Consider the following 22,453-nt stretch of genomic DNA (forward strand, 5'->3'; position numbering starts at 1 on the left):
CCCCCTCTCTTATTGAGATTTTGGGGTTTTATGGCTGAACACTGGCTGATGAGCAGGCTTTGCCACATGGTTGCCTCACAAAATAACAACAGCCAGCAAATGACAATATCTAACAACAATAAAACTTAACATTTTTATGAAACAAACAAACACAGGCTTTCCTGAGTGGTTTACAAGGAGCTGATTCACTGACCAAAATGAGGTGTGTGACCCTCCCATCTCCTCCTCACCCACCACTAACTCCTTGCATCCTTGCCAGTGCACTACCACTGATTTTCATTTGGTTGGCACCTAAAGGCTGAATTTATTGGTTTTGCAATGTCTAGTTGATCAAATATAAGATAAGACCTCTCCCTCAAAATTCCATTTGTTTTAACTTTCTTGTGCTGGAAAATCACAAAACCCACTAGTTATGCTGTAACTATATAATTTTTTCCCTTGTAAATATTTATTTTTATTGGAGCATGAAAACTGCTGGACGAACACCATACAAGAATTGTTTCCATTAATACAATGAGCTTTACATACACAAGCTAACTCCAACTCCAACTTCTATACAATTTTTGTCTGGTCATTGATAAAAAAAAAAAATCAGACTCTTAAGCCTTTCCAAACACTGTTTTGGACAGTTATGAAGTAAAAACATTTAATATGTATTCTAAGCTTTTTGAGAGACACAAGTACAGCAGGTGAGAATTGCAATGAAGGACACACCAGTATGTGTGCCCACAAGAGATAACATTCTTTTACCATAGTTCTTTCATCCCTTTTTGGGAAATGCAAAGCTTAAAGCCTTCAGAGAAAATAACACAGGTGCTGCCCCATTCCCTGAATTCATGTCACATTTCACTTGTCACTCTTTTGTAACAGAAACTGAGAAAAATTTTAACCAAATAAAGTTAAAAAACAAAAAAAAAAACCCTGCTACTGCAGATGAAAAACAAGAAAAAGGTAAAAGATAAATTTAAAGTAAAAAGTTCTCCAGCAGTGTGTTTTTTCTGAAATCTCAAGACACCCTTCACATAAGTAGATGGCACTGCCACTCACAGCTCAGCTGCTTATGCTTCCTCTTCTGTGCAGCAAGTAATTGTAGTGCAGTCAGTGTGGTCCCTTTCCTCAAAATACTTCTTGTAATATTGTTACAAAGAGGATTCTTTCCTTTGTTTTCCATTTGTACAAGTGTTTTCCTTCTGAAGACACTGTTTTTATATTGCAGCTTTCCAAACTTTTGCTTTCCTGCTTTGCTGCCTCCTGAAAAGGCTCCAGAAAACCGGGGAAAAAAACATATATGGGTTCAATAAAGACTACAGGCCTTAGACACCATGAGATTATCACCAGTTAGGGGTTCCGACCTACAAAGTCCTTTGCCAAAAAATTAAGAAATTCTGTGAGCCTGTCATTTTGAAGCAGACTGAGCAGTAATTAGTGTCTGACTAGATGATGGTTACTTCAGAACAGAGTTTCTATGTACTAACGGCTTTTAGTAACGGAAAAAACAACATATTCCAACGTGTTCTCAAAGGTCATTAGTTACCTCAAGAGCAGGAGCTGCCATTTGAGACCTTGTTGTTTGCAAAAAGTATTATTTGCCTTACCCTTATCTGCTCTACCCAACAATGCCAACACACCCAGCATTCATTGCTAACCTGTTTGCCTGCCCTGCAGAACCACTCAGTTCACTCTGGGAGCCCAAAACCCAGAAGCAGAGAGACTGAAGAGATTCACTTACATCCACAGTGGTCTCAGCTGTACTATAAATAGAAATCAGGGAATTCAAGCAGGGGTGGGAGTTTGATAAAGAGAAAGAGCCCCTAAGCTTTGCACATGGAAAGCTTAGAGAATGGAAAGAAAACAGCCACTGGCCTTTTTTGAACTCACTTACCTGCCAAGGCACCAGGACAGCCCCCATCACACACTGGTGGTGAGTGCACAGGGAGGGGTGGAAGGACAGAAGCATGCTCACCGTGCACACGGAGGTCTGATCGCCAGGCTGCACCCTGTTCCGAGCCAGCAGCTGCTCCAGGAGGCCGGGGCTGTGCAGCAGCCAGGAGAACGCCAGCAGCAGCTCCCGGCTGCCCGCGGAGCCGTCGGCCGGCAGCCGCTGCAGCTGGGGCCGGCCGTAGCCGTGGTACCACAGCGCCCACTTCACAAAGCTCACCTGGGCACCTGCAAGAGTGAAACAGCTGAGTAACAACGGAGAACAACTGCTGAGAGCAACCGCTGAGAGTAACCGCTGTGAGTAACAGAGTAACCACTGAGAGTAACCACTGAGAGTAACAACTGAGAGTAACAACTGAGAGCAACCGCTGAGAGTAACCGCTGAGAGTAACCGCTGAGAGTAACCACTGAGAGTAACAGATGAGAGTAAGAGATGAGAGTAACAACAGAGTAACCGCTGAGTAATAGATGAGAGTAACCGCCGAGAGTAACAGCCGAGAGCAACCGCTGAGAGTAACCACTGAGAGTCACAACAGAGTAACCACTGAGATTAACAACAGAGTAACCACTGAGAGTAACAGCTGAGAGTAACAGAGTAACAGCAGAGAGTAACTGCTGAGAGTAACAGAGTAACCGCTGAGAGTAACCGCTGAGAGCAACAGAGTAACAACAGAGTAACAGCTGAGAGTAACCGCTGAGAGCAACCGATGAGAGTAACAACAGACTAACTGCTGAGAGTAACAGAGTAACCACTGAGAGTAACAGAGTAACCGAAGAGAGTAACAACAGAGTAACTGCTGAGAGTAACAGAGTAACAGCTGAGAGTAACAGAGTAACCGCTGAGAGTAACAGCTGACAGTAACCACTGAGAGTAACCGCTGAGAATAACAACAGAGTAACAGCTGAGAGTAACAGAGTAACAACAGAGTAACAACTGATAGTAACAGCTGAGGCAACCGTGAGAGTAACTGCTGAGAGTAACCGCTGAGAGTAACCGGAGAGTAATTGCTGAGAGTAACAACAGAGTAACAGCTGAGAGTAACAGCTGAGAGTAACCGCTGAGAGTAACCGCTGAGAGTAACAGCTGAGAGTAACAACAGAGTAACCGCCGAGAGTAACAACATAGTAACAACAGAGTAACAGCTGAGAGTAACAGAGTAACCGTGGAGAGTAACAACAGAGTAACCACTGAGAGTAACAGAGTAACAGCTGAGAGTAACAGCTGAGAGTAACTGCTGAGAGTAACCGCTGAGAGTAACACTGCAGCAGCGCAGTCACCCACGCAGCTCCACCGCTGTGGCCTCCTTCGAGGGCAGCATTTCTAACCCAGCCTCAGGAAGACAGTGGGGACTTAGTCTTTCTCAACTGTCGTTGCAGCCTTGCGTTAGAGATAGAAATGAGATGTAGGAGATGCTTGGTTTTTTTGTGTAGAATAGCTGAATCTTTATTGTACATAGCTAACTTTTATATGGTATTAGAAGGTACCATTTTTGAATTTAATAGGTTAGCAAATTATCGACACTCGGTTGATTGGTTGGTAATGGCTAATGTACATGTTGATCAAATTTTTTTCTTTCCAGATAGTTTATATTTTTCTTCATGGATTCTCACAGGATAGACTTCTTATTTTTGTAGGTGCAAACTCCTTCTCATAAGAATAGACGGCTATGTAAACTGATTTTTATTTTTGTAATTTTTTTTCTCATGGAAACTTAACAGGTTACTTTAGCCAGAGTAATAAGGTTTAAACCATTTTTCACAAGGCCTTTCTGTTATAAGGTTTTATCTATATGCAACAATCAACAACTGGTGAAGGACAGGAGGGAAAGGATAAAAGCCTTCTTTATACAACCCCATTCTGATTACAGGAACTACTGCTCAGGGAAAAGAAGAAATTCAAAGTTGGGATCACGACCAGTAATGGCCTCTTGGAAATTAACAAAGGCAACAAAGGCAACTAGCCACCCCCACTACAATGGGACTCCAATTCACCTATTCATTTTTTATGAGTCACCAAGCATGCTATGAATTAGCAAGCACTTTGAACCACTCCACTCTTGAACTAAACTGGAATTTAGAGATAGGAGTTTCACAGCCTGCTGCAAATCTCTGGGCGCCAGAGAGCAGAGATAATGCAGCACAGCACATGGGCTATTAAATTCTCAGGAATGCTCTGATCCATACTCCTTCACACCAGCAAATGGTACCTGACAGCTACAAGACAGGCACTGCAGGACTGTAAAATACTGGAGAAACACAGAGGAAGTTACTATTAAAAAAGGTTCTGCCCAATAAACCTTGGCTCTGTACTAAGTCAAAAACAGAATAAAGACCATAATTAGGGGGACAATGAAAACAACACATACTGGCTAGGAATCAACAGGTGTAAAAGGAAGACCTGCTCAGAAAGTTTCTGGAGCTCTCCAAGGGCAACAAAAAGCAAGTGATTAAGGAATATTCAACGAGTGCAAGACATTTAGACTTCCCACTGGGATTCAGCTTGCACAAAGAAACCAAGGCACTGCAGTGGAGAGAGAGGAAAAGCCTTGGATCAATGATAAGTACCCAGCAGACAAAAAACAGAGGGCCACGTGAAATAGTGGTTTCACGTGAGGGCTCTGTGCTAAACAACTGCTGTTCAAACAACTCAAAATGACACTTAGACAACGTGACAGTGACAGAAAACAAGGTGCTGATGTGATATTAGTAGTAAAGAATGCAAGCAGATCATGAAGGACTGCAGAACCTTGAGCCCAAGCTTTAAAAAGACAGATAAAAGTATTTTTAGAAAAAAATTGAAAAATTATGTGCACAAAGAATGTTCCAAACTTTACTGACTTACAACATAAGACTGGACGTGGAATTGCACCGTGGGCTCAGGAACACAATCTCAGATTATGAGGTTTTTAATGACAGTATCACAATTGGTTCTGACAGGCATCCAAAGGCAAACTCAGTGTGAGAAACCTACCAAGGACACTGAACAGAACACAAATACCCACCATGACCCTTATTTCTCCTCTCCTATTAAGGCTACAGAAGATTTAGAAAGAAATGAACAGGAAGGACAAGTACAATGACAAGTACAGAACAGCTGCATTGTAAGAAGCAATGAAGTAGGCCAAGCAGAAGAGCAAGAATGGATATGGCAAAACTCTTCAAAATCCTGAGTGCTGTGCAATAGGTGAAGAGTGGATGATTTGTTTGCACAACACTCAACACAAGAACTGTGAGCCAACAAAGTTAGCAAGCATGTGAGTCAAAACGTAAAAGAAATGCTTTTCACACACAGAGCAAAATTCTGAAATTGCTCACTATGGGTGGGACTCTATGGACTCCTAAGAGTCACTCAGGCTCAAGGAGAAACTGGATTTACAGAACAACAGTTCATGGAAACTTATGAAACACAAACATATCCTCTCCGTATTGAAAAGTCTGAGATGTAAACTGCTGGAGGCTGAAGGAATATCCCCCCATGCCATGAAACCATCCTTCTAGATTTGCTCTTTTCTTTCCTTTGGACAGCTGTCACAGATGGGTAGAGCTAGAGAAATCTACAGTTCCATGCAGTTCAGGCATTCCTACAAAGCAAAAGACCTAAATCACTCCATTTGCTCTTTCCACAGATCTGTGAATGAAACAAGCAGCTTCCCTTCCCCATGTCAGGGTGGCAGAAATGCCTATGGCCTCCTAAAATCCTTCCTGTAGATGTGCACTCCAATCCCTCAAGCACAAGAGGAGCATGGAGGTATTGCATATTTTATTTTGATAACTCATGAACATTCTTATGTGAGCAGGGTTTTCATGTCATCCTTTCCTTTTCTGTGTGCATTTGTTAAGAAAGGAACTGCCATAACAGGTAAAAGCAGAAATCCTCCAAAAGGACGGATGAACAGTATATGCTTTCCTCCTTTTTCAAAGCAAATAAGCATCACATGCTGCCATCTGCAGTTCAAGGAGCTCCTTAAAAGTGGAGGAAAGCAGAGCAAGTCAGGTGGTTTTTTACTTTCTTTTATCACCATTTCCCTACTCTAATACATCACTCAGGCCAGATCCACCAAGGCAATTCAGCACCTGAATTTCAGAGTTGTTCTGGTCCTTTATCTCCCCCTCTTCCATGTCTCCCTCTGCAACACGCTACCCTCACAGGAGAGGGTACAGTTGTTGTACCAGGCAGGAATTGGGAGTGAGCAGTCAAGGCATGGATCTGGAACTGGGGCTCAAGGAGCCTTCCTGTGACCTTAGAGAAGTCCCTTAGTTTTCCTCATCTCTAGAGTGCTCAAGTTAGAAGGCAAAAGTATAAATGGCAGTAAAGGTTATGTGCTTACCCAGGACCAAGATGGATTCTTCCGTAATGTGACCAAGAGTGAGGAAAAAATATCACTCAGAGAGAAGTTAACACCAGACACCTGTCTGACGTCTTCTTATGGCATTAGGATTAGGAAATTTATACAGAAAGACCTTCACAAGGCTTCCAACTAATCCCCTTCTCCACAGATATAAAGTACACTTTTACATTTATAAAAGTAAATTCGCCAAGTAAGACCAAACTGGGGATGAACCTCAGGGTTCAGCTCACTTAAAACTATACTCTAGCTGTGCTCTTCTACTGTGTGTCCCAATAAATATTTTCAGTGATTTACAAGATAATATTCAAATAAGAGCTATGCACTAGCCTGGCAGGCTAACAGGAAAAGGAACTACAAACCCAGCACAAGCACAGACACAGATACATTACTTCATGCACTCAGACAAGGAACACCTGCATAGGGAGTGGGATTATGGGAAACTACCACTTCAGAAAAACATTTTCTGCTACATTTGTCAAACAGAAATCTATTGCAGCTCCAGACATTTTTCCCATGCTATAAAAACTGAACAGCAATCCCAGAAAATAAATGTGTTCTCCAACTGTCCAAATGCATATTGCACTGCTACCTGGTGTGGCTGTCAGGTTGTTAATCAAGTTCATCAGTCTCTGTGAAGAACAAGCAGCATGAAACCACTAATCACAATTTCATCAGCAAGGTCATGCCCAGAGTATTCACACAGCTTACTCTGACTCTCCACTGTCCAGTGACCCACTGCTGTGACATGTTTAAGGCAATGGATTTTACAGTAAGTTTACAGCAAGGTTTACAGTTAAGTGCTGTGGGGAGAAAAAGTTCTCACAGAACAAGAAACCAGGAGCCAGTTGCAGAATTTTATAACCACTGACTGGCAGGCTTCAGTGGGATTCCTGAAGTGGCCAAAGATCATTGTTTCCTTTTGAAAAACAAAGGATGCAAGATCACTGGAGAATGGCTCCTCTTTTCCAGAAAGTTTTTCTATGCTCACAGTAACCGTTACACCAAAGGAGTCTTCGCAGCCTTCCTCTGGGATCTGGCAACTGCTGCTCTCCTTGTTTTAACCAAGGTAATTAAGAGGTTGTACAAAAAGACCAGAGAAAAGCAAAGCTTGATCTGTGCACTAAAGCACTAGACTTGGATTAGAGGAGTCTGTTTCAATTCTCTATTGTGTAACAGGATCCTACAAAAACCTGAGAAAGTTATTTAGTGCCTATGTCCAAGGCTTATTTCATTTGCATTAAATACACAAGAGACCAGAGCTGGGGCAGAGAAGAAAAGCAGTAAAATATCGATTGTGTTCAGAGCAGACAACTCATTCACTTGCCAAGCAAAAGTAATTAGTGTCATTTGAAAAACAGTCCAGCACTCCAGCCTGAATTTCAGCTTTAATCACCAAGTTGTGACTAAAAAGGTTTCTCAAAAATCAGCTGAGCAGTTCTCAGCAGAATCACACATTGCTACCTCACAATAATACCAGTGGAGGCTGTGTTTGCTGTCTCCAGAGCCAGAACCTGCCACTTGCATTTGGAAATTCTGTTCCCAAATGCTACAGCCAATTAGTATGGGAGCAGCCAGGATCCAATAAGGTTGCACATGTGCACGACCACATCCACAATGCTGTGGGAGACCGTCAATAAATAGACTTGCCATACACAGCAGATTGTGGATGAGTGGAAAAATAAAAACAGCCAAATAAAAAATAGCAGTCCTGCGAGTAACAGAACTTCCTGCTGAGCTACCAGCTAAACTATGCTGGTGGTTTTGCTCTGCATTCCACAATGCTTAACCTTTCTTAATTCCATTTACAGAGCCACCAGGCTCACAGCTAATCAGGGGCTTATACAGTGCTGCTTAGGGTGTTTTGCTTTCAAGGGCAAAAGTTAATATTAAGTGGATTTAGTATGAAGAGACCTTGATTCATCACAATACAATTCTCATCCAGTGAAAAGGCCCTAGATAGACATGTTTGAAGAGAGAAGATGGGGAGTAGTGTTTTACTTGGAACAACATACATTTAAGAAGTAAATCGTCTTCTGCTGTTTTGGGAAGTCAATCTGTATTCAGCTCCTCTCTGGAGCAGTGGCCCTGTCCATAAAGATATTATTCGCAGTACCCCTAAAATAATCACACACAGTCCATTTTTTGTTTTGCCTAGAACTTCAATCCAAAACACTGCCTTTATGGCCCTCACATTGCAATTCCTGTCTCTGTCTCTGACACAGGACTGGATAGAAAAGTACCAACAGAATCATGGTATGAACGGGAATGGGAAAAGAAGGAATCAAAGGAAAACCAAATCTGCTTCTGTCTTTGCAGATACTGAGAATGTATAACTTCATTGCAGAGATTTACCTGCAATAAAATGTCACAGGGATGCAAGAGCCTGTGGAAACATCCCAGTTTCCAAGATAAAGCACATCAAAGAGTAGCAAACCTGCCTCACAGCACATTTACTCATCACTAAACCTGACACCCAGTACGTTGGTGGCACAGATGCTCAAAACAGAGCACTCACTACAGGGAGAAAGGAGCCAAAGGTGCTACAAAACCAGTCCCAGGACAGATGGAAACTGCAGTCAACCACAATGATGTTACCTATGGCATCAGACTCTGTCCACCTGCCCCCATGGATCTGCTTCAGAAGCACGTACAGCAGCTTCCAGAAGTCCAGGCTCTGCAAAAGAGAGGAGTGTAAGGGGAGATCAGCAGGAAAAATATCTGCCATATTATTTAGTCTTAATTAAGCCCATATCTGAACATCACACACGGAAGAGCACACCTGCTGATCCAGCCAACACCATCTGATCAGGCAGGTTCATGTATGCTCTTGTTCATGTTCCTACCTGATGAACACAGAATCTACAGAAAAGAGCACCCAGAGAGAAAAGGGTTAATGCTGGCTGTACAGCAGCACCCAGCACTTCTACTGTGAGACCCATGTGTGAAGGAGCATTCCAAAATCTGCTCTGATACAACCACATATGGCACAGCTCACCCGTAGTCAAACAAGCGCCTGAACACACCAGTAAGATCTGACACGACAGTGTCAGAAACTCACAAAGAGGCACAACAGAATGAGCTGGAACTGGGAATCATTTCTTGGCTGCACAAGGACACCACGCTGACAAACTCAAATAGTGATTCTTACGGCTGGAATTTCAGTCAACACTCATAAAATCCTTAAAATAGCAGAGGAAGGGAGGTATCCTGTGTGCAAGCGGGAAGCCTCGGAGGCAAAGCAGCAAGACCCAAGCCCGGTACAGCAAAGGGCTGCAGGCAACACCGAGAAGGTGTCGCAGACTAGAGTGAAACACTAAGCCTCGAGTTACAACCACAGTAAGGCACAGCCCTTCCCAGAGCGGAGAGTTTGCTGGGAGTTCCCTAACACGTGTCGGTTGGGTGCACAGCGAACCGGGACCACACCGACCCGGGACCACACCGACCCGGGACCACACCGCAGCCCCGCACGCAGGGCCTGCCCAAGGCTCGGTGCCCGTCGCGCCGCCATGCAGGGCCTGTCCCCGGGCCCAGCGGACTCGGGTGTCCCGCAGGTGCCCTGTGCCCCGCAGGCTCTCCGGGGGAGCGGCCGGCGCTCACCGCCTGCGGCCGGTCGAACCTGGCGCGGCGCAGGGTGTCGGGGGCGGGCCGGGCGCGGGGCGGCAGGGCCCGGCACAGCGCCCCGACGGCGGCGGGCAGCGCCGAGCCCCGCTCCCGGTGCTGCTCCCGGTGCTGTTCCCGGTGCTGCTCCCGGTGCTGCTCCCGGCGCTGCCCGCGCATCGCGCCGCTCCGGCCCCAGCGGGAGCGCCCTTCCGGGCCCCCCGCCCGCGGCAGCGCCCCCTGGCCGCGGGGAGGGGCACTGCGGGTGCGCCGGCCCTGCCTGCATGTCCCTGCGCCTCCCTGCATGTCCCTGCATTATCCTGCATGTCCCTGCGCCTCCCTGCATGTCCCTGCATTATCCTGCATGTCCCTGCACCTTCCTGCATCATCCTGCATGTCCCTGCGCCTCCCTGCATCGCCCTGCATCATCCTGCATGTCCATGCACCTCCCTGCATCATCCTGCATGTCCCTGTACCTCCCTGCATCGCCCTGCATCGCCCTGGATGTCTCTGCACCTCCCTGCATATCCCTGCATATCCCTGCACCTCCCTGCATATCCCTGCACCTCCCTGCATGTCCCTGCATCGCCCTGGATGTCTCTGTACCTCCCTGCATCGCCCTGCATCATCCTGGATGTCTCTGCACCTCCCTGCATCGCCCTGCGTATCCCTGCATGTCCCTGCACCTCCCTGCATGTCCCTGCATCGCCCTGGATGTCTCTGCACCTCCCTGCATATCCCTGCACCTCCCTGTATGTCCCTGCACCTGCCTGCATCTCCCTGCACCTCCCTGAATATCCCTGCACCTCCATGCATGTTCCTGCACCTCCCTGCACCTCCCTGCATGTCCCTGCATCGCTCTGGATGTCTCTGCATGTCCCTGCATGTCCCCGCACCTCCCGGACCGCCGGTGGTCCCGACCTGCGTGCACGGCTCGGGGCACAGAACGCTCCTGGCCTGCCCCGGGCACTGACCCACACATGCCACCACCTCCCCGAGCCGTGGACGTGCCTCCTGCCCCGGCAGAAAACACCCGGGGAAGCCCTGCGAGCTTCCCCCACCCTTCCTGGCGGCCAGAGCTGTTGCAAAAGCCGGGTTTGCGATGGCAAAGGCCCAGCTGTGCCGTAGCCGGAGCGGCTGCTCGGACGATGGGAGAGCAGCGCTCGGCAGCAGCAGCGCCCAGGGTGTTCCTGCCAGCCTCCTGCTCAGCGCGCTGCGGCCAGCTCGGCTCCCCAGGCCTTTAACCCCGACAGGCAGCGATCCCAGGGACTCATCCCTGGGGGGCCGTGGGGCAGGAGAAACAGAGCTCCTCCGTGGCAAAAGCCTGAGTTCCAGAGAGGTCTGCCCATGAGCAGGATTTACAGAACCCAAACCTGGCACAGAGATGGATTCCTGCCGTGCGTTTACAGAGGGAGCACAGCTGCTCTGTGCCAGGGACACGGCTCTGCTCCGCCAGCACCGCGGGGATCCTGCCTGTGCCTGGACATGAGACCTGCTGGAAGCCCCCAGCATCATGTTTCCAGCAGAAACCATGATGGTTTCTTGGCCAGTTCCCCAGCTCATAGCCCATTTAATATGCTCATTGTGGATCTAGCATGATGCGTTTACTTTTTTTTCCACCAGTTCAATTCCAGTATCTGAACAACATGAAACAACACGTGAAATTCCTTCCCGCTACAGAACAGGCTCTTGCAGCCAAACGGCTGCTTGCAATGAGGAGAGAAATCGCAGCGGTCCAAAGGGTCCTCGAACCAACGTGAACTGTGTTTGCACTCCTTCCCTCTGGTTGCTCCTCTCCTGCCTCCCACTCCTTTCCAGTGCTGAGCGCTGCTTTAGAGCTCTCCCCGTCCTGTGGATCCTGGCTCCTGCTCCAGCCAGCCCTGAAAGGACCCCTGGGTGTGAGTTATCCAGGCTTAAGGATTTTTAAAATATCTTCTCTAGCAGCTGTTGTCTCACATCCTCCTTTCCTAATGACCTGGAAAGCATTTTCCTTATCCCTTGTCCAGTTCTAGCTCAGCAATCTGTATCCACTTCTTTGCTCTCCTTCCTAACAGGCTTGGCATTTCCACATGGTTCCTTTCCTTTGGTTTCCAACAGCCCATAAAGTCCCTTTTTTATTGCCCAGAGCCTTATCGAACCAGGACAATCCTCTGCTGTCTTTGGCATCCTTCTTGGCTTTCCATGCCTTGCTGCTATCGGGCGCTGTCTGCTCCCTCCATGACACATCGCTTGTCTATTTTCCCGTCTCTGCTGCAGTCTCCAGGCAGGAGGACCTTCAGCTGCAGCCAATTTCCTGTGTTTTCTTGACCACTCCATAAACTCAGCTCAAAGCTATCCCTGTCCCCACACACATTCCTCTGTCTAGGCCTTTTCTCCTCAGGGCAGCTGCCGAGACAAGGGCTCTCCTGCATCGCCCGGTGCATGCACAGTGAATAGTTCTGTCCACCACCCCTCCTCTGGGCTCCTGTCCCCCAGCCAACCCCCAGGCCAGCGAACATCACCACTCAGCAGCTGGGATTCACGCCATCCCAGCACACCGAGAACCCCTGTGCCACCTCTCCATCCTGCTGGCCAAACCAAATCCGTGGCACCCAGCACAGGGCTGGCTGCCCTGCTGGCCAGCATCCCCCGCTCCCTTGCGCCGCGGCTCCCCTGGCACACAGCCCCATGGGCGCAGCTGGCCCAGGCCGCCTGGCGCTGTGCAGGGCTGGCACTCGGCCAGGGGCAGGTTGGAGGCCAGGCAGAGCATCCCAGGCTGCCAGCATCCCAGCAGCACAGCGGGTGCTCGGTGCCGGCCCGCGAGGCCCCACTTATCTGCTCTGCCGGCTGCCGGGGCCGTGTTCCCAGCGTGGGAGAGGCCATGCGAATGCAATGGTTTCCTGCTGCAGAGATGGACCGTGTGCTGTGGGCAGACAATGGAGGTGACAGCCCCCAGCGTGCTGTCCCAGCAGGGCTGGCAGCAGAGCCCTGCTGCATCCAGGCCACCCTCACCCCTCACATCCCCTCTCCCAAGCAATAGTGTCCTGGCAGATGGAAACCAGCAATGGCTGTCTGACATCAGCACACAACCCTGATGTCATCGTGGAGATTGGAAGCCCCCAGGACCCTCTCTATAGAAAGGAAGCAGGACAGAGCTGGCTTATCAGCTGCTCCTTGGCTCCCAGGCGCTGAGGCAGATTCAGGGCAAGCATGGCAGTGAGGACAGCAATGGGAAGGGAAAGTCCAGGCACGTACTGGGGGGCAGGGATGCTTTAGCTGGGAAAGGTCTCTGGGTTCCCGGGCCCGCGTGGTGCCACACAGCCGGCCATTTTCGGTGGATGTGTCAGCTGCGGTCATTTCCGTGCTGGGTGACTCAGTGGAGCCAGGGGCGCCTGTTTGCACCCGTGCCATGGCAACTCGCCACCACACAGGGCCCTGCTGCGCGCACAGGGCTGCCAGAGGGGGTGACGCCGGCCCTGTCCCATTGCCTCATGCCGATTGTACGCGATAGCAGCCATCCCTGTTTGCTCCCTGATGTCACCTCAGCCCGCTCTGCCAAGGGCAAGGTGTGAGCTCTCCTCCTGCACAAACAACTTCTTTGGGTCTTTTGGGTTTTTTTCTTAATGCTTTTATCCCCGTGAAGGCGTGGGCGGGAGCCAGCCTGTCTCCTGGCCAGGCCTCCAATCCAGGCATCAGCACTTCCCACGCTCCACCGCCAGCTCGGGTGGCCAGAGTTCCTCACCTCTCTCCTTCCCTCTCCTTTCCCTCTCCTACCTGCGCTGTGGTATCTGCTGAGCAGCTGTCAGAGCAGAGCACAGCTTCCCTCCCTCCCTCTGTCCCCTTCCATTGCTCGAGGGAGGCCTTGGGTGGCCGGAGCATTTCACACCCTGAGCAGGTAGTCAGGCTGCACCACTTTCTGCTGCAAACATTTCCAGCTCCTTCCCCGTGCCCTCCTGGCCCTTTTATACACACTTGTTCTTCCCTCACTGGGACATCAGGTTAAGCAGAGTGGGAAAAGGCATGGCCTGGCAGCATGGCATGGTGCTGGCAGAAAGGAGCCAAGCAAGCACAGGACTGTGAAGACAGACTGCCTGCATAGATGGGCTGCAGCAATACTGTCATGACTCCACAAAGGCTCTGGTGCAGGTTTTCCTGGACACAGGCATTTAGTCAGCAGCAAAGCCTGTGTGTGGGCTGTAGCACCAAAATTCAAGGTCAGCTCCCAGCAGCTGGATGGTTAATAAAAATGTTTGTATTTCAGGCGCTCTTATGCAGGGCTTTCAGTATAAGCGAATTGGGAACAATTAGAAAAGAGGTCTGAGGTCTCAGCAACTCTCTTGTCTGGAGTTTCACCCTTTTTACTCTAATAGCCAAGCTTCTCTGCACAGACGGAAACTCCCTCTAACCTCCTCCCCCAGGGCCTTTAACACAAGACTCACCAAGAGGCTTCAGAGGGAAGTCCGTGCACCCTTCCCTCTTGGAAACTCTCCCTGTTTCGTTGAAAATAACACAAGAGATGTGAAAGCAAAATTCACCTCTAGGTGCCTGATGTCAACTTTTCTGCTTCTACTCCTTGCTTGGGCAAGCCACCCAGAACCTGATTAAATACTGCCAGGGTTTTCTGCACCCAGCTGTTCTCCAGCACTGGATCACCAGCGGTAGGAAGGGGTGACAGTAGAGCAGTCTGTGCCCTCCTCTTCTTGCTGCCTAGCTAGACTTTAGTTTCCAGTACCTCAGTTCATGGTCCCATTCACTTCTTGTTACACCCCTGGCTGTCATACCCTGACTTCAGTATCTTCAGTGTTTGCTGGAGGTGTTGTTCCCCATCAGGAAGAAGGTTTTACCCCCCCCTTTTCACCTCTGCAGAGCTGTTTCCGTTGCTGAGATGGGGGTTCTCCAAACCACTACTGCAGAGCTGGATGGGAAGTCCCATCTCCCCACGCAATCTGCCAGAGTTCCTGCTGCCTGACATCCGCTGCACAGCCCCTCTTACCACACTGGCTGCATAAGAAGGCAGATTTCTGAGGCATTAGGAGATGGGCAGATGCTTTTTTGGCCTAAAATATGTCAGAGCTCTTTAAGCTTAACACAAATCAGCCTTAAAAATCCCCAAAGCAGTGGCACACTGGATACCACCCAGCTCGAGCCCAGCTTCATCCTCGTGAGCTCTGCACAGCAAAGGGCAGGAAGCTCCTGCAGCCACAGCCCCTGTGCCACTCTGCCCCAGCCAGAGGCTGCACAAACCACCTCAAGGGAAGTGGTAGAAGCATCACATCATTGTCCCCATCAGCACTGGCAGGAAAGGGTGAGTGGCCCCGTTGGTGCCCTATCAAGGTAGCATTGACCCGGGCACCCAGCACAGGGTAGTCCAGATGTGACCTTAAGGCTGCAGCCACACTGCCAAAACACAGCCCTGTCCAGGGGCTGAGCCCACTGCCCTCCCTCAGCATGACCCTGAGGAGAACCCTGCTGTAGGGCTTCCAGCCTGAGCTACCTCCCTTGCCAGCTGCAGGCACAGAGAAACATCTGTCCCCTGCTTCAGATTAAGGTCTGTCAATCTGTGCCGAGAGGAGGACACAGGGTCAGATCACCCTCACTGGCCACTCCTGCCTGCACTGTGCCCCCACGGCTGAAGGGCCCTGCAGCCCCTCTTCTGCTCCCCTCTCCTTTTCTCTTCTGTACAAAAAGTCACAAAGTCGGGATGGGGAGCAGCAGCAGTTAAGTTTCTAAACCCATCCTGTTTTCTGTCTTTGCCAAAATCTCTTCTGCTTCCCTACCCAGGGCGTTGGGGCTCGCCCACATCCAACTGCCAGAGGAACTGTGATGTTGTTTGTTTTTTTGTCACAGTGATGAAGTGTTTATAGCAACTATCACTCCACAACCCACGGAATGATCTCAGCCCAAGCTTAGGAAATAACGGCAGAGGAAGCACAGCCCCTTTCTTCAGAGTCACCAACGGTGGTGTTTCAGGTCACCAAAGCAGGGAATTTTGTGCTGGGCATCACCATGCTGTAAATCACCCAACAACTTTAGCTGTCCCAGATGGGCAGAAAGCTGGGATTTGCCCCAAGCATCTTGCTCTCCCTGCTGCAGGAGCAGCACAGCCAGTGCATCACTACACAGGGAGGGAAGGGACCGTCCCTGCCTGTCCCAAGTTCCTGCCAAGGCTCAGAACCAAAAGCATCACAGATGAGAGGCACTGTAAACCACACTGCTGTCTGTCTGTGCAGTCACATTCCAGGCCATGAAGATTTACTGTTCAAATGGAGAAAAGATTGTGTCTGCTGACAGCCCACCTCCCTGGTGCGCCGGCCACTGCCAAGCCTCACTGAGCATCCAGGGGAGGCCTGGCTCAGGCGTGGGTTTCCTATCCAAATGAGATACAGCTGTTTCTGCTTCCTCTCCAAAGACCAAAGTGAGTTTTTTAAAAAATTAATTTATCATATATTTTCTTTGACCAAGGCTCCTTGCAGATGTGACCTGTGCCTGACCTGCCCAACCTCACAGCATCAAGGCTGGATCAGGCAGAGAGAGTGGCTTGTACAAGCACAGCTCTTGGAGAATATCCCAGCAGAAAGTCCTGAGGCTAAAAGCCATCTCAGTGGGAGCTCTTACTGCAGGGCAAGCAGAAAAACAGGACTCTAAGAAGGAGATTTTGGCAATAAATACCAAGGGGCTTGTCCCCAGCCCATGCGTGAGGGATCCCTGTTTTTTAATGCACACATATATTCCCCTCTGCAGCACAGAGTGAGGCACCTGCAAGATCAGGCGTAGCTGCAGCTGCACAGGCCTGGCACAGCTCAGTTCCTGCATCCCTGCCTGCACCCAGGACAAGGAGAGATGTCCCCAGCCAACACAAGTACACTGCAAATCCATGGCCAGGGATGGAAGCAAAAGGGAGCCACACTGGAAACAGCAGCACACAGTGCAAAGATCAGCACGCAGCAAACAGCAGAACATGGCAGAACACTGCCTCCTGCCCCAGCTGCAGCCACTGCCAGTGAAAAGGGCTGGATCACCCCAGCCTCCCCCCGTGCAGCCCCTGCTTTTCCACACCTTTCACTGGTTCCTTCCTCATCCCTGCCAGCCTGACCCCTTGTATTTGAAATAAGCTGCTTCTGAAATCTTAGTGCAGGGCCCTGCTGGGAAGGACCTTGAGCCAAATCCACAGGTCCTTTTCCCAGCTGGACACACAAATCCCGAGGATGACAAGGCTTGTGTTTGCCATTACTTTAAATGCCTGAGGGAAAACACTATCTCAGTGGCACGGTGAGGCTGCTGAGATTCTATCACTAGTTTGCTTTGAAGCTCAGCTGGCAGGGAAAAGCCATGTCCCAGTGCCCCAGAAGCAGGCTGGCAGAGAGGGACAGGGTGTGGATGGCCAGGAGCCAAGGGTCCATGGGTGCTGGCACCCCTGTGAGGCTGCTGGCAACCCCAGGAGGCTCCTGGCAACCCTGAGAGGCTGCTGGCAAAGGCAGCAGTGGGAGCAGGAGGTCCCTACGAGCCCTGGCTGGCTGGGAAGTATGATGACAGCCCAGCAGCAATAGCCAGAGTTTGCCTTTGACACAGATGACTGTGTTTGTTTGTGCTGTCAGGGTGGGAGGCGAGGCAGCGCCTTGCAGCATCAAGCAAGTTTTAATTGGAAGTTTTAAGATGCTTATCAGAAGAGGCTGACACCAAGGATTTTGACACTGGACATGTTTCTCTGACCCCTGAGGGTTTTGGCCAAGACCCAGGAAGGCTGATGTGACAGTAAAATGCAAAGCAGCCTCTAAGGAAATGCATTCATAAACTGTAGACAAAAATATCCTAGTGGGTGATGAGATATCTCTGAATATGTAAATGGAGTGGTTCAGGTTAGGGAAAGACATGAGAAACCATTTTAGAAACATGCCTCAAGTTGACATCTTTGACATCTGTCAGTGCCGTGTTTGCAGTAGGGCAAAAACGTTGAAACACAAAAGAGCAAAGCTCTTGAGCCAGCTCTTGCTTTCTAACACCACAATTCTGCTGTCCCTGCCAGGGGAGGCTGGCTCTGCCTCGGCAGTAACCTCCCACTTCCCTTGGCCTTTTCAGGTGGCTGCTCAGATCAAAAGCAGCAAATACCAAGTTGTCCTGATGTGACAGTCAATCCCCTCCCAGCAAGACACCTCTGCCCCAGCTGAGGGCACATGGGGCCATCACACAGTGTGGGGCTCAATCCAAAGGCCACAGGCATCAAGCAGGTGGCAAGCACTTCACAAGGGGGTCCCGTGGGACTCCTGTTACAGAAAGCACAGCTGCTACAGGAGGGAAGCATCTTTTCATTTATTAAAGACTGAGAATACAACTGTGGGTCCAGCCACAAAAGCTGGATGCCTGAAGCAGAGCTACGTTTTGGCTGGAAGGGAGTGGTCTCCTCTCCAGGCAGCCTTCAGCAGTATCAGCCAAATTTCCTACCCAGCAGAGCAACCCAACATCCCCACCCTGGCTGCACTCCATCTGGAGCAGAGCCTCTCTCCACACCAGCCCAGCCTTGGTTACTTATTGCTTTGAACGTGCTAGTCTAGTACAGGGTGAATTAAAAACAAAAATGCATGTCTGTTGCGGTGTGTTTGTTCTGTCTTCAGGTTGTGCTGGGAACCCTGGACATCAGACCTGGAGAGGGATGGAAGAGAGGAGTGGATGAAGTCAGGCTGGGCTGGAGCAGAGATATCCCAGGGTCAAGTGCTCCAGGACAGATCCTGTCTTTGCCAATGGTCACAAAGGACCCGGTGCCGGAGCCAAGTGGGTGCTGTCAGCTGGGGCTGGTGGAGAGGAGCAGCTGGCACCCAGCTCCTGAGACTTGGTGTAAGGGCTGGGAGTCACAGCCAGCCCAGAGTGACGCCGTGGCAAGCCTGCCTTCCCCGCTGGCCTGAGGGAGGACAGCCCCAGCCAGCCCATGGAGCCAGAGACAGGAGGGGAGCTCTGAGGGAAGGACCAACCTGAGGCTTATTTGAACGTGTGGCTCTCAGCTCCTCCCCGGCCAAACCCTGGAAGAGATGGAGCAGGGTCAGCACTGTCATGGCATGGCGAGCACACCGAGGGCTGGAGCTCGCCAGGAGACAGGAGCCCTGAGCCCCCTCACTCCCTCCACAACCCCGCCACAGGCACCCACCTTTGGGCCCGAACAAGGCAGCGTAGCAGGGGTGGTTGCAGTAAGGTTTGCCATCATGCTGCAGGGAAAGAGAAAAAGCATCAGCCCCACCTCTGCTTGTCCAAGCCCTCAGGTGCAGCAAACCCAGACCTGCTGGGCACCAAACCTCACCTCTGCATGGCCTCCAGATGTCAGGGTCTTGTTACACTTCTCACATCTCAAGCAGGGCCGGTGCCAGTCCTTCCCCAGAGAAGTCACCTTCTCAGCTGTCATGGAAAGGAGGTGGGTGAGTTGAGGCACTGAACAGGCACAAGTGTGTTTTGGCAGATTGGTTGCCTTGCCGTCAACCCTAGGGAGCACATTTTTGGGTATTTTCTCAAGTCTGTCAGTCCAGGACAGAGGGCACTGTGTTCAAACCCAAGTGTGCACACACAATGCCATGCACATCCAGGAATGTGGATCTGCAGCAGTGCTGCCACGCCCAGGGTGAGCACAGCTGCATCCATGAAGATGGACTGACTTCTACCCCATCTTCCAAAGACCTGAGGACCTCCCTCCTTCCAACATCAGCCTGCAAGGGGATTCATTTCTCCCCAGTGATGGAGCCCAAGAAATCACTAGAGTTGGCAGGGGTGAAAGGGGATGCTGGCAAGGACCGGGGAGGCAAAGCTATTGCCACACCCTGCCAACACAAACCAGTCTCCTTCAGCCACAGCTCAGATTCTGCTGGCACCATGGCAAATCAGAGCAGAGCTGGAGCCTGGCAGGGGTTCAGGCAGCCATGGGAGGGACAACATGGGAGCCAGGACATGTTCAGGGAGAGAGGGGGGAGCACAGGGGGCCTTTTAATTGGAGCACAGCAGGGGAGAGGGGTATTTTCTGCAGGCATGTGTGCTCTCCATGTTGGCAGCAGAGCTCCTGGGAATTTATTAAGTGATTAAACAGAGCTGTCAACAGGAATCATGTCAAAACCAGGTCTGAATACTGTCCCCATGCCTGCAAATGGGACCAAGCCAGTGTGGGTAGTGCATGCCCTGGAGGGCCCTGGGCAGTCTGAAGCAGCTTTTTGGAGTCCAAATATGCCCACAACAGCCTGCACAAGGAGCAAGCTGGTGGCTGCCGAGGTGGGAGCGGGGGCAGTGCCCAAATGTCACAAGGCAGCCCTGCTGCCATTCCCCAGAGGCACAAAGGGCCTCCTGTGCCCGCAGCCGGGCAGCAGCAACAGTGTCCTCCCCCTGGGTGCCCCTTGGAGCCTGAGCCTGCCCAAGGCAGGACACTCCTATCACAGGGTTTCTGCAAGGAGCACAGCCTCCCCACCTCTTGCACACGCATTTGCACCAACTCTTGGGCAGCAACTCTGCTAAGGCTCGTTACAGCACTCAGGCATGAAGGCAAAATTCCTGTAAACCCCATCCCTAGCCCTCTCAGCATCACCTCCTCCCCACCCTTGCTCTTGACAGAAAGATTTTAGCCCACAGTAGCCTGAGGCAAGCCCAAGCAGGACCACCAGGCTCCAAGAGCTCAGTGTGCCCCAGAGCCAAGCTTGCTCTGTCCCCTGCCAGCTCTCTGGATAATCTGCAGGCACAGAAATCATGCATCCAGCTTGGTCGTCCAACAGCTTTTGAACCCTCCTCAGCCTCTGCATCAACAGAGACATTTCGTAATAAGTGCAAGCGTGATAAGTGCAAGGTCAAACCCCTCCTTGGTCAAACGGTGCCGTCCCAGCTCCTCCATGGCCACACCTGCGGGCACGGCAAACCCAGCTCGCCCCGACCAGGACTGACCCAGACTCACAGGGAAAGGCACACACTGCCACCAGCACCTTGGTGCCTCCTGAGATCAAGCCACACAGGTAAACGAGGCACGCCGGGAGCCTCCAGGAGCCTGGAGGGAACCACAAACTCTATTGTGCCAAAACCTCCATCCCAAAGCCCGGCTGCGAGCAGTGAGTTGAAGGCAAGGCAGCGTTTCCCAACCACAGGAAACACAGCCTCAGCAGCTCTCTGGGCAGCGCCCATGCCAGCCACAGCACTGCTTCCCAGGGTGGGCATCGCTGACAGGCACAGAGAGCAGCTCCTGTGTTTGAGCCACCAACTCCTTGGCTGAGCACAAATAGTTGGGGCACAGGCACAAGCAGAGCAGAAATAAAGCAGAGAAAGAAGTCAGTGGTGGCACCTGGGGTCCAGATCCCTTATCTTGCGTAAATCAGAAAGCTGCTCCCAGCAAACCCCCTCGAGTTCAGCTATGCCAGGCAAGTGGAGAGGTCTGGCAGAGGATCCTGCCCATTCCAAAAGCTGATAGCAAAGTGAGAAGCTCAAACCCCACAAAATACTCTCAGAAAGGACAGCAGGTCCGTGGCCCCAGAAGGGGCAGGAGCTTCCGGGCCCCAGTTTGGAGGGAAGACATCTGCGGGAAGCCTGGCAGCAGACAGCAGCCTAACAAGGCTCACACCTACCTTTCGACAGCAGTTTAAAAATAGCACCCAGAGGTGTCACCTGCTGTGCTAAACCACACAAAACAACCGTGTGGGCGACCCACCTACCCAGGCACTTGCCCGAGGGCAGGATTTGCCATTGGGAAGGTGCTTGCTTCACCTGCCCAGGCTTTAAGAGCAGCGAGCTTTACCAGCTGGGCCTTTGGGCTCCAGAGCGGCTCAGCACTGCGGGCTGTGCTGGAAGGAAGTGAGGCTGGGCTCCCTCGCTGCTCTGGAAGCGCCCAGGGCAGCCCGCGCTCTGCAGCCAGGCATCTCCTTGGGGGTGCATCTACAGCATCACCCACCCGAGCCATCCCGGGAACCCGCAGCACAGGGCTGAGCCGTTCTGGGATAGCCCAGGACTTTGCAGAGATGGGGTGCCCAGAGGACCCACAGCGCGGCATCGGTGCCCGGCAGGTGGCCCGAGGCGGGGCGGCTGGGGCGGGGCAGGAAGCCCTTACCGAAGTAGACCTCCTTCTGGCAGCGGGGACACTTGGGCATGGTGTCGGCTCGGCTGGGCTCGGGGCTCCGCTCGCACCGGCTGTGGGATGCTCCCCGCCGGCCCCGCCGAAGTCACTGCTCACCCGCCCCGCCCCTCCAGCGCCGCCCAGATGTGCACTCCGCCCCGCCCAGATGTGCACCCCGCCCGCAGCTGGAGGGGGCAGCCCGGGGCACGGCCCTGCGCCCCCTCCTGCACCCCTTGCCCCTGCAGTCCCTCCAGCTGCACGTCCTGCGCCCTTTGCAGCGCACAGCCCCACGGCCCCGGTGCCCCGACCCGACTGCCCCCCGCTCACAGACATTCATGGGGCACTGCCCACCTGGGCTCACCCCCTCCGAGCACAGATAGGTGTTTCTCCCAAGGGAGTGCACAATTTGAGCCTCGGGCAGGGTGTCCTGCCCATGGGGAATTTTGGGGTGCGGGGTGAAGCAGGCGGGAGCTTCAGGACTGTAACCCGGCTCTTGCAGGACACTGGGAATGGCGTGGGTGCGGCACACGGCTCC

The 22,453-nt window shown here is 51.5% G+C and overlaps 2 protein-coding genes across 5 annotated transcripts in view; both read right to left on the reverse strand.

Moving 5' to 3' along the window:
- The window catches only part of TEDC1 (tubulin epsilon and delta complex 1), a 68,732-nt gene extending 58,560 nt beyond the window's left edge, over positions 1-10,172 (reverse strand). For 3 of the 4 annotated variants that reach the window (XR_012057180.1, XM_072932868.1, XM_072932867.1), the window contains exons 1-3: positions 9,904-10,172; positions 8,883-8,961; positions 1,964-2,166 (exon numbers count right to left, since the gene is read on the reverse strand). Coding sequence is in view for 3 of the 4 variants with exons in the window: in XM_072932868.1 (XP_072788969.1) it covers positions 1,964-2,166; positions 8,883-8,961; positions 9,904-10,170 (549 nt within the window). In the remaining variant the exon portion in view is untranslated. Of the gene's footprint in view, positions 1-1,963; positions 2,167-8,882; positions 8,962-9,884 lie in introns of all 4 variants that reach the window. The other variant, XM_012575399.5, reaches the window with a different exon arrangement.
- A 7,974-nt stretch (positions 10,173-18,146) lies between these two features.
- Positions 18,147-22,060, reverse strand: CRIP1 (cysteine rich protein 1). The gene is made up of 5 exons (XM_002192213.6): positions 21,913-22,060; positions 19,150-19,244; positions 19,000-19,057; positions 18,827-18,874; positions 18,147-18,500 (listed from the first exon to the last, which is right to left on the reverse strand). Exons 1-4 carry the CDS (start codon positions 21,950-21,952, stop codon positions 18,834-18,836), a joined length of 234 nt encoding a protein of 77 aa, XP_002192249.1. The 5' UTR covers positions 21,953-22,060; the 3' UTR covers positions 18,147-18,500; positions 18,827-18,833.
- Positions 22,061-22,453: the final 393 nt, after the last annotated feature.

The sequence above is a fragment of the Taeniopygia guttata genome, chromosome 8 (assembly GCF_048771995.1).
Source record: "Taeniopygia guttata chromosome 8, bTaeGut7.mat, whole genome shotgun sequence".
Lineage (NCBI taxonomy): Eukaryota > Metazoa > Chordata > Aves > Passeriformes > Estrildidae > Taeniopygia > Taeniopygia guttata.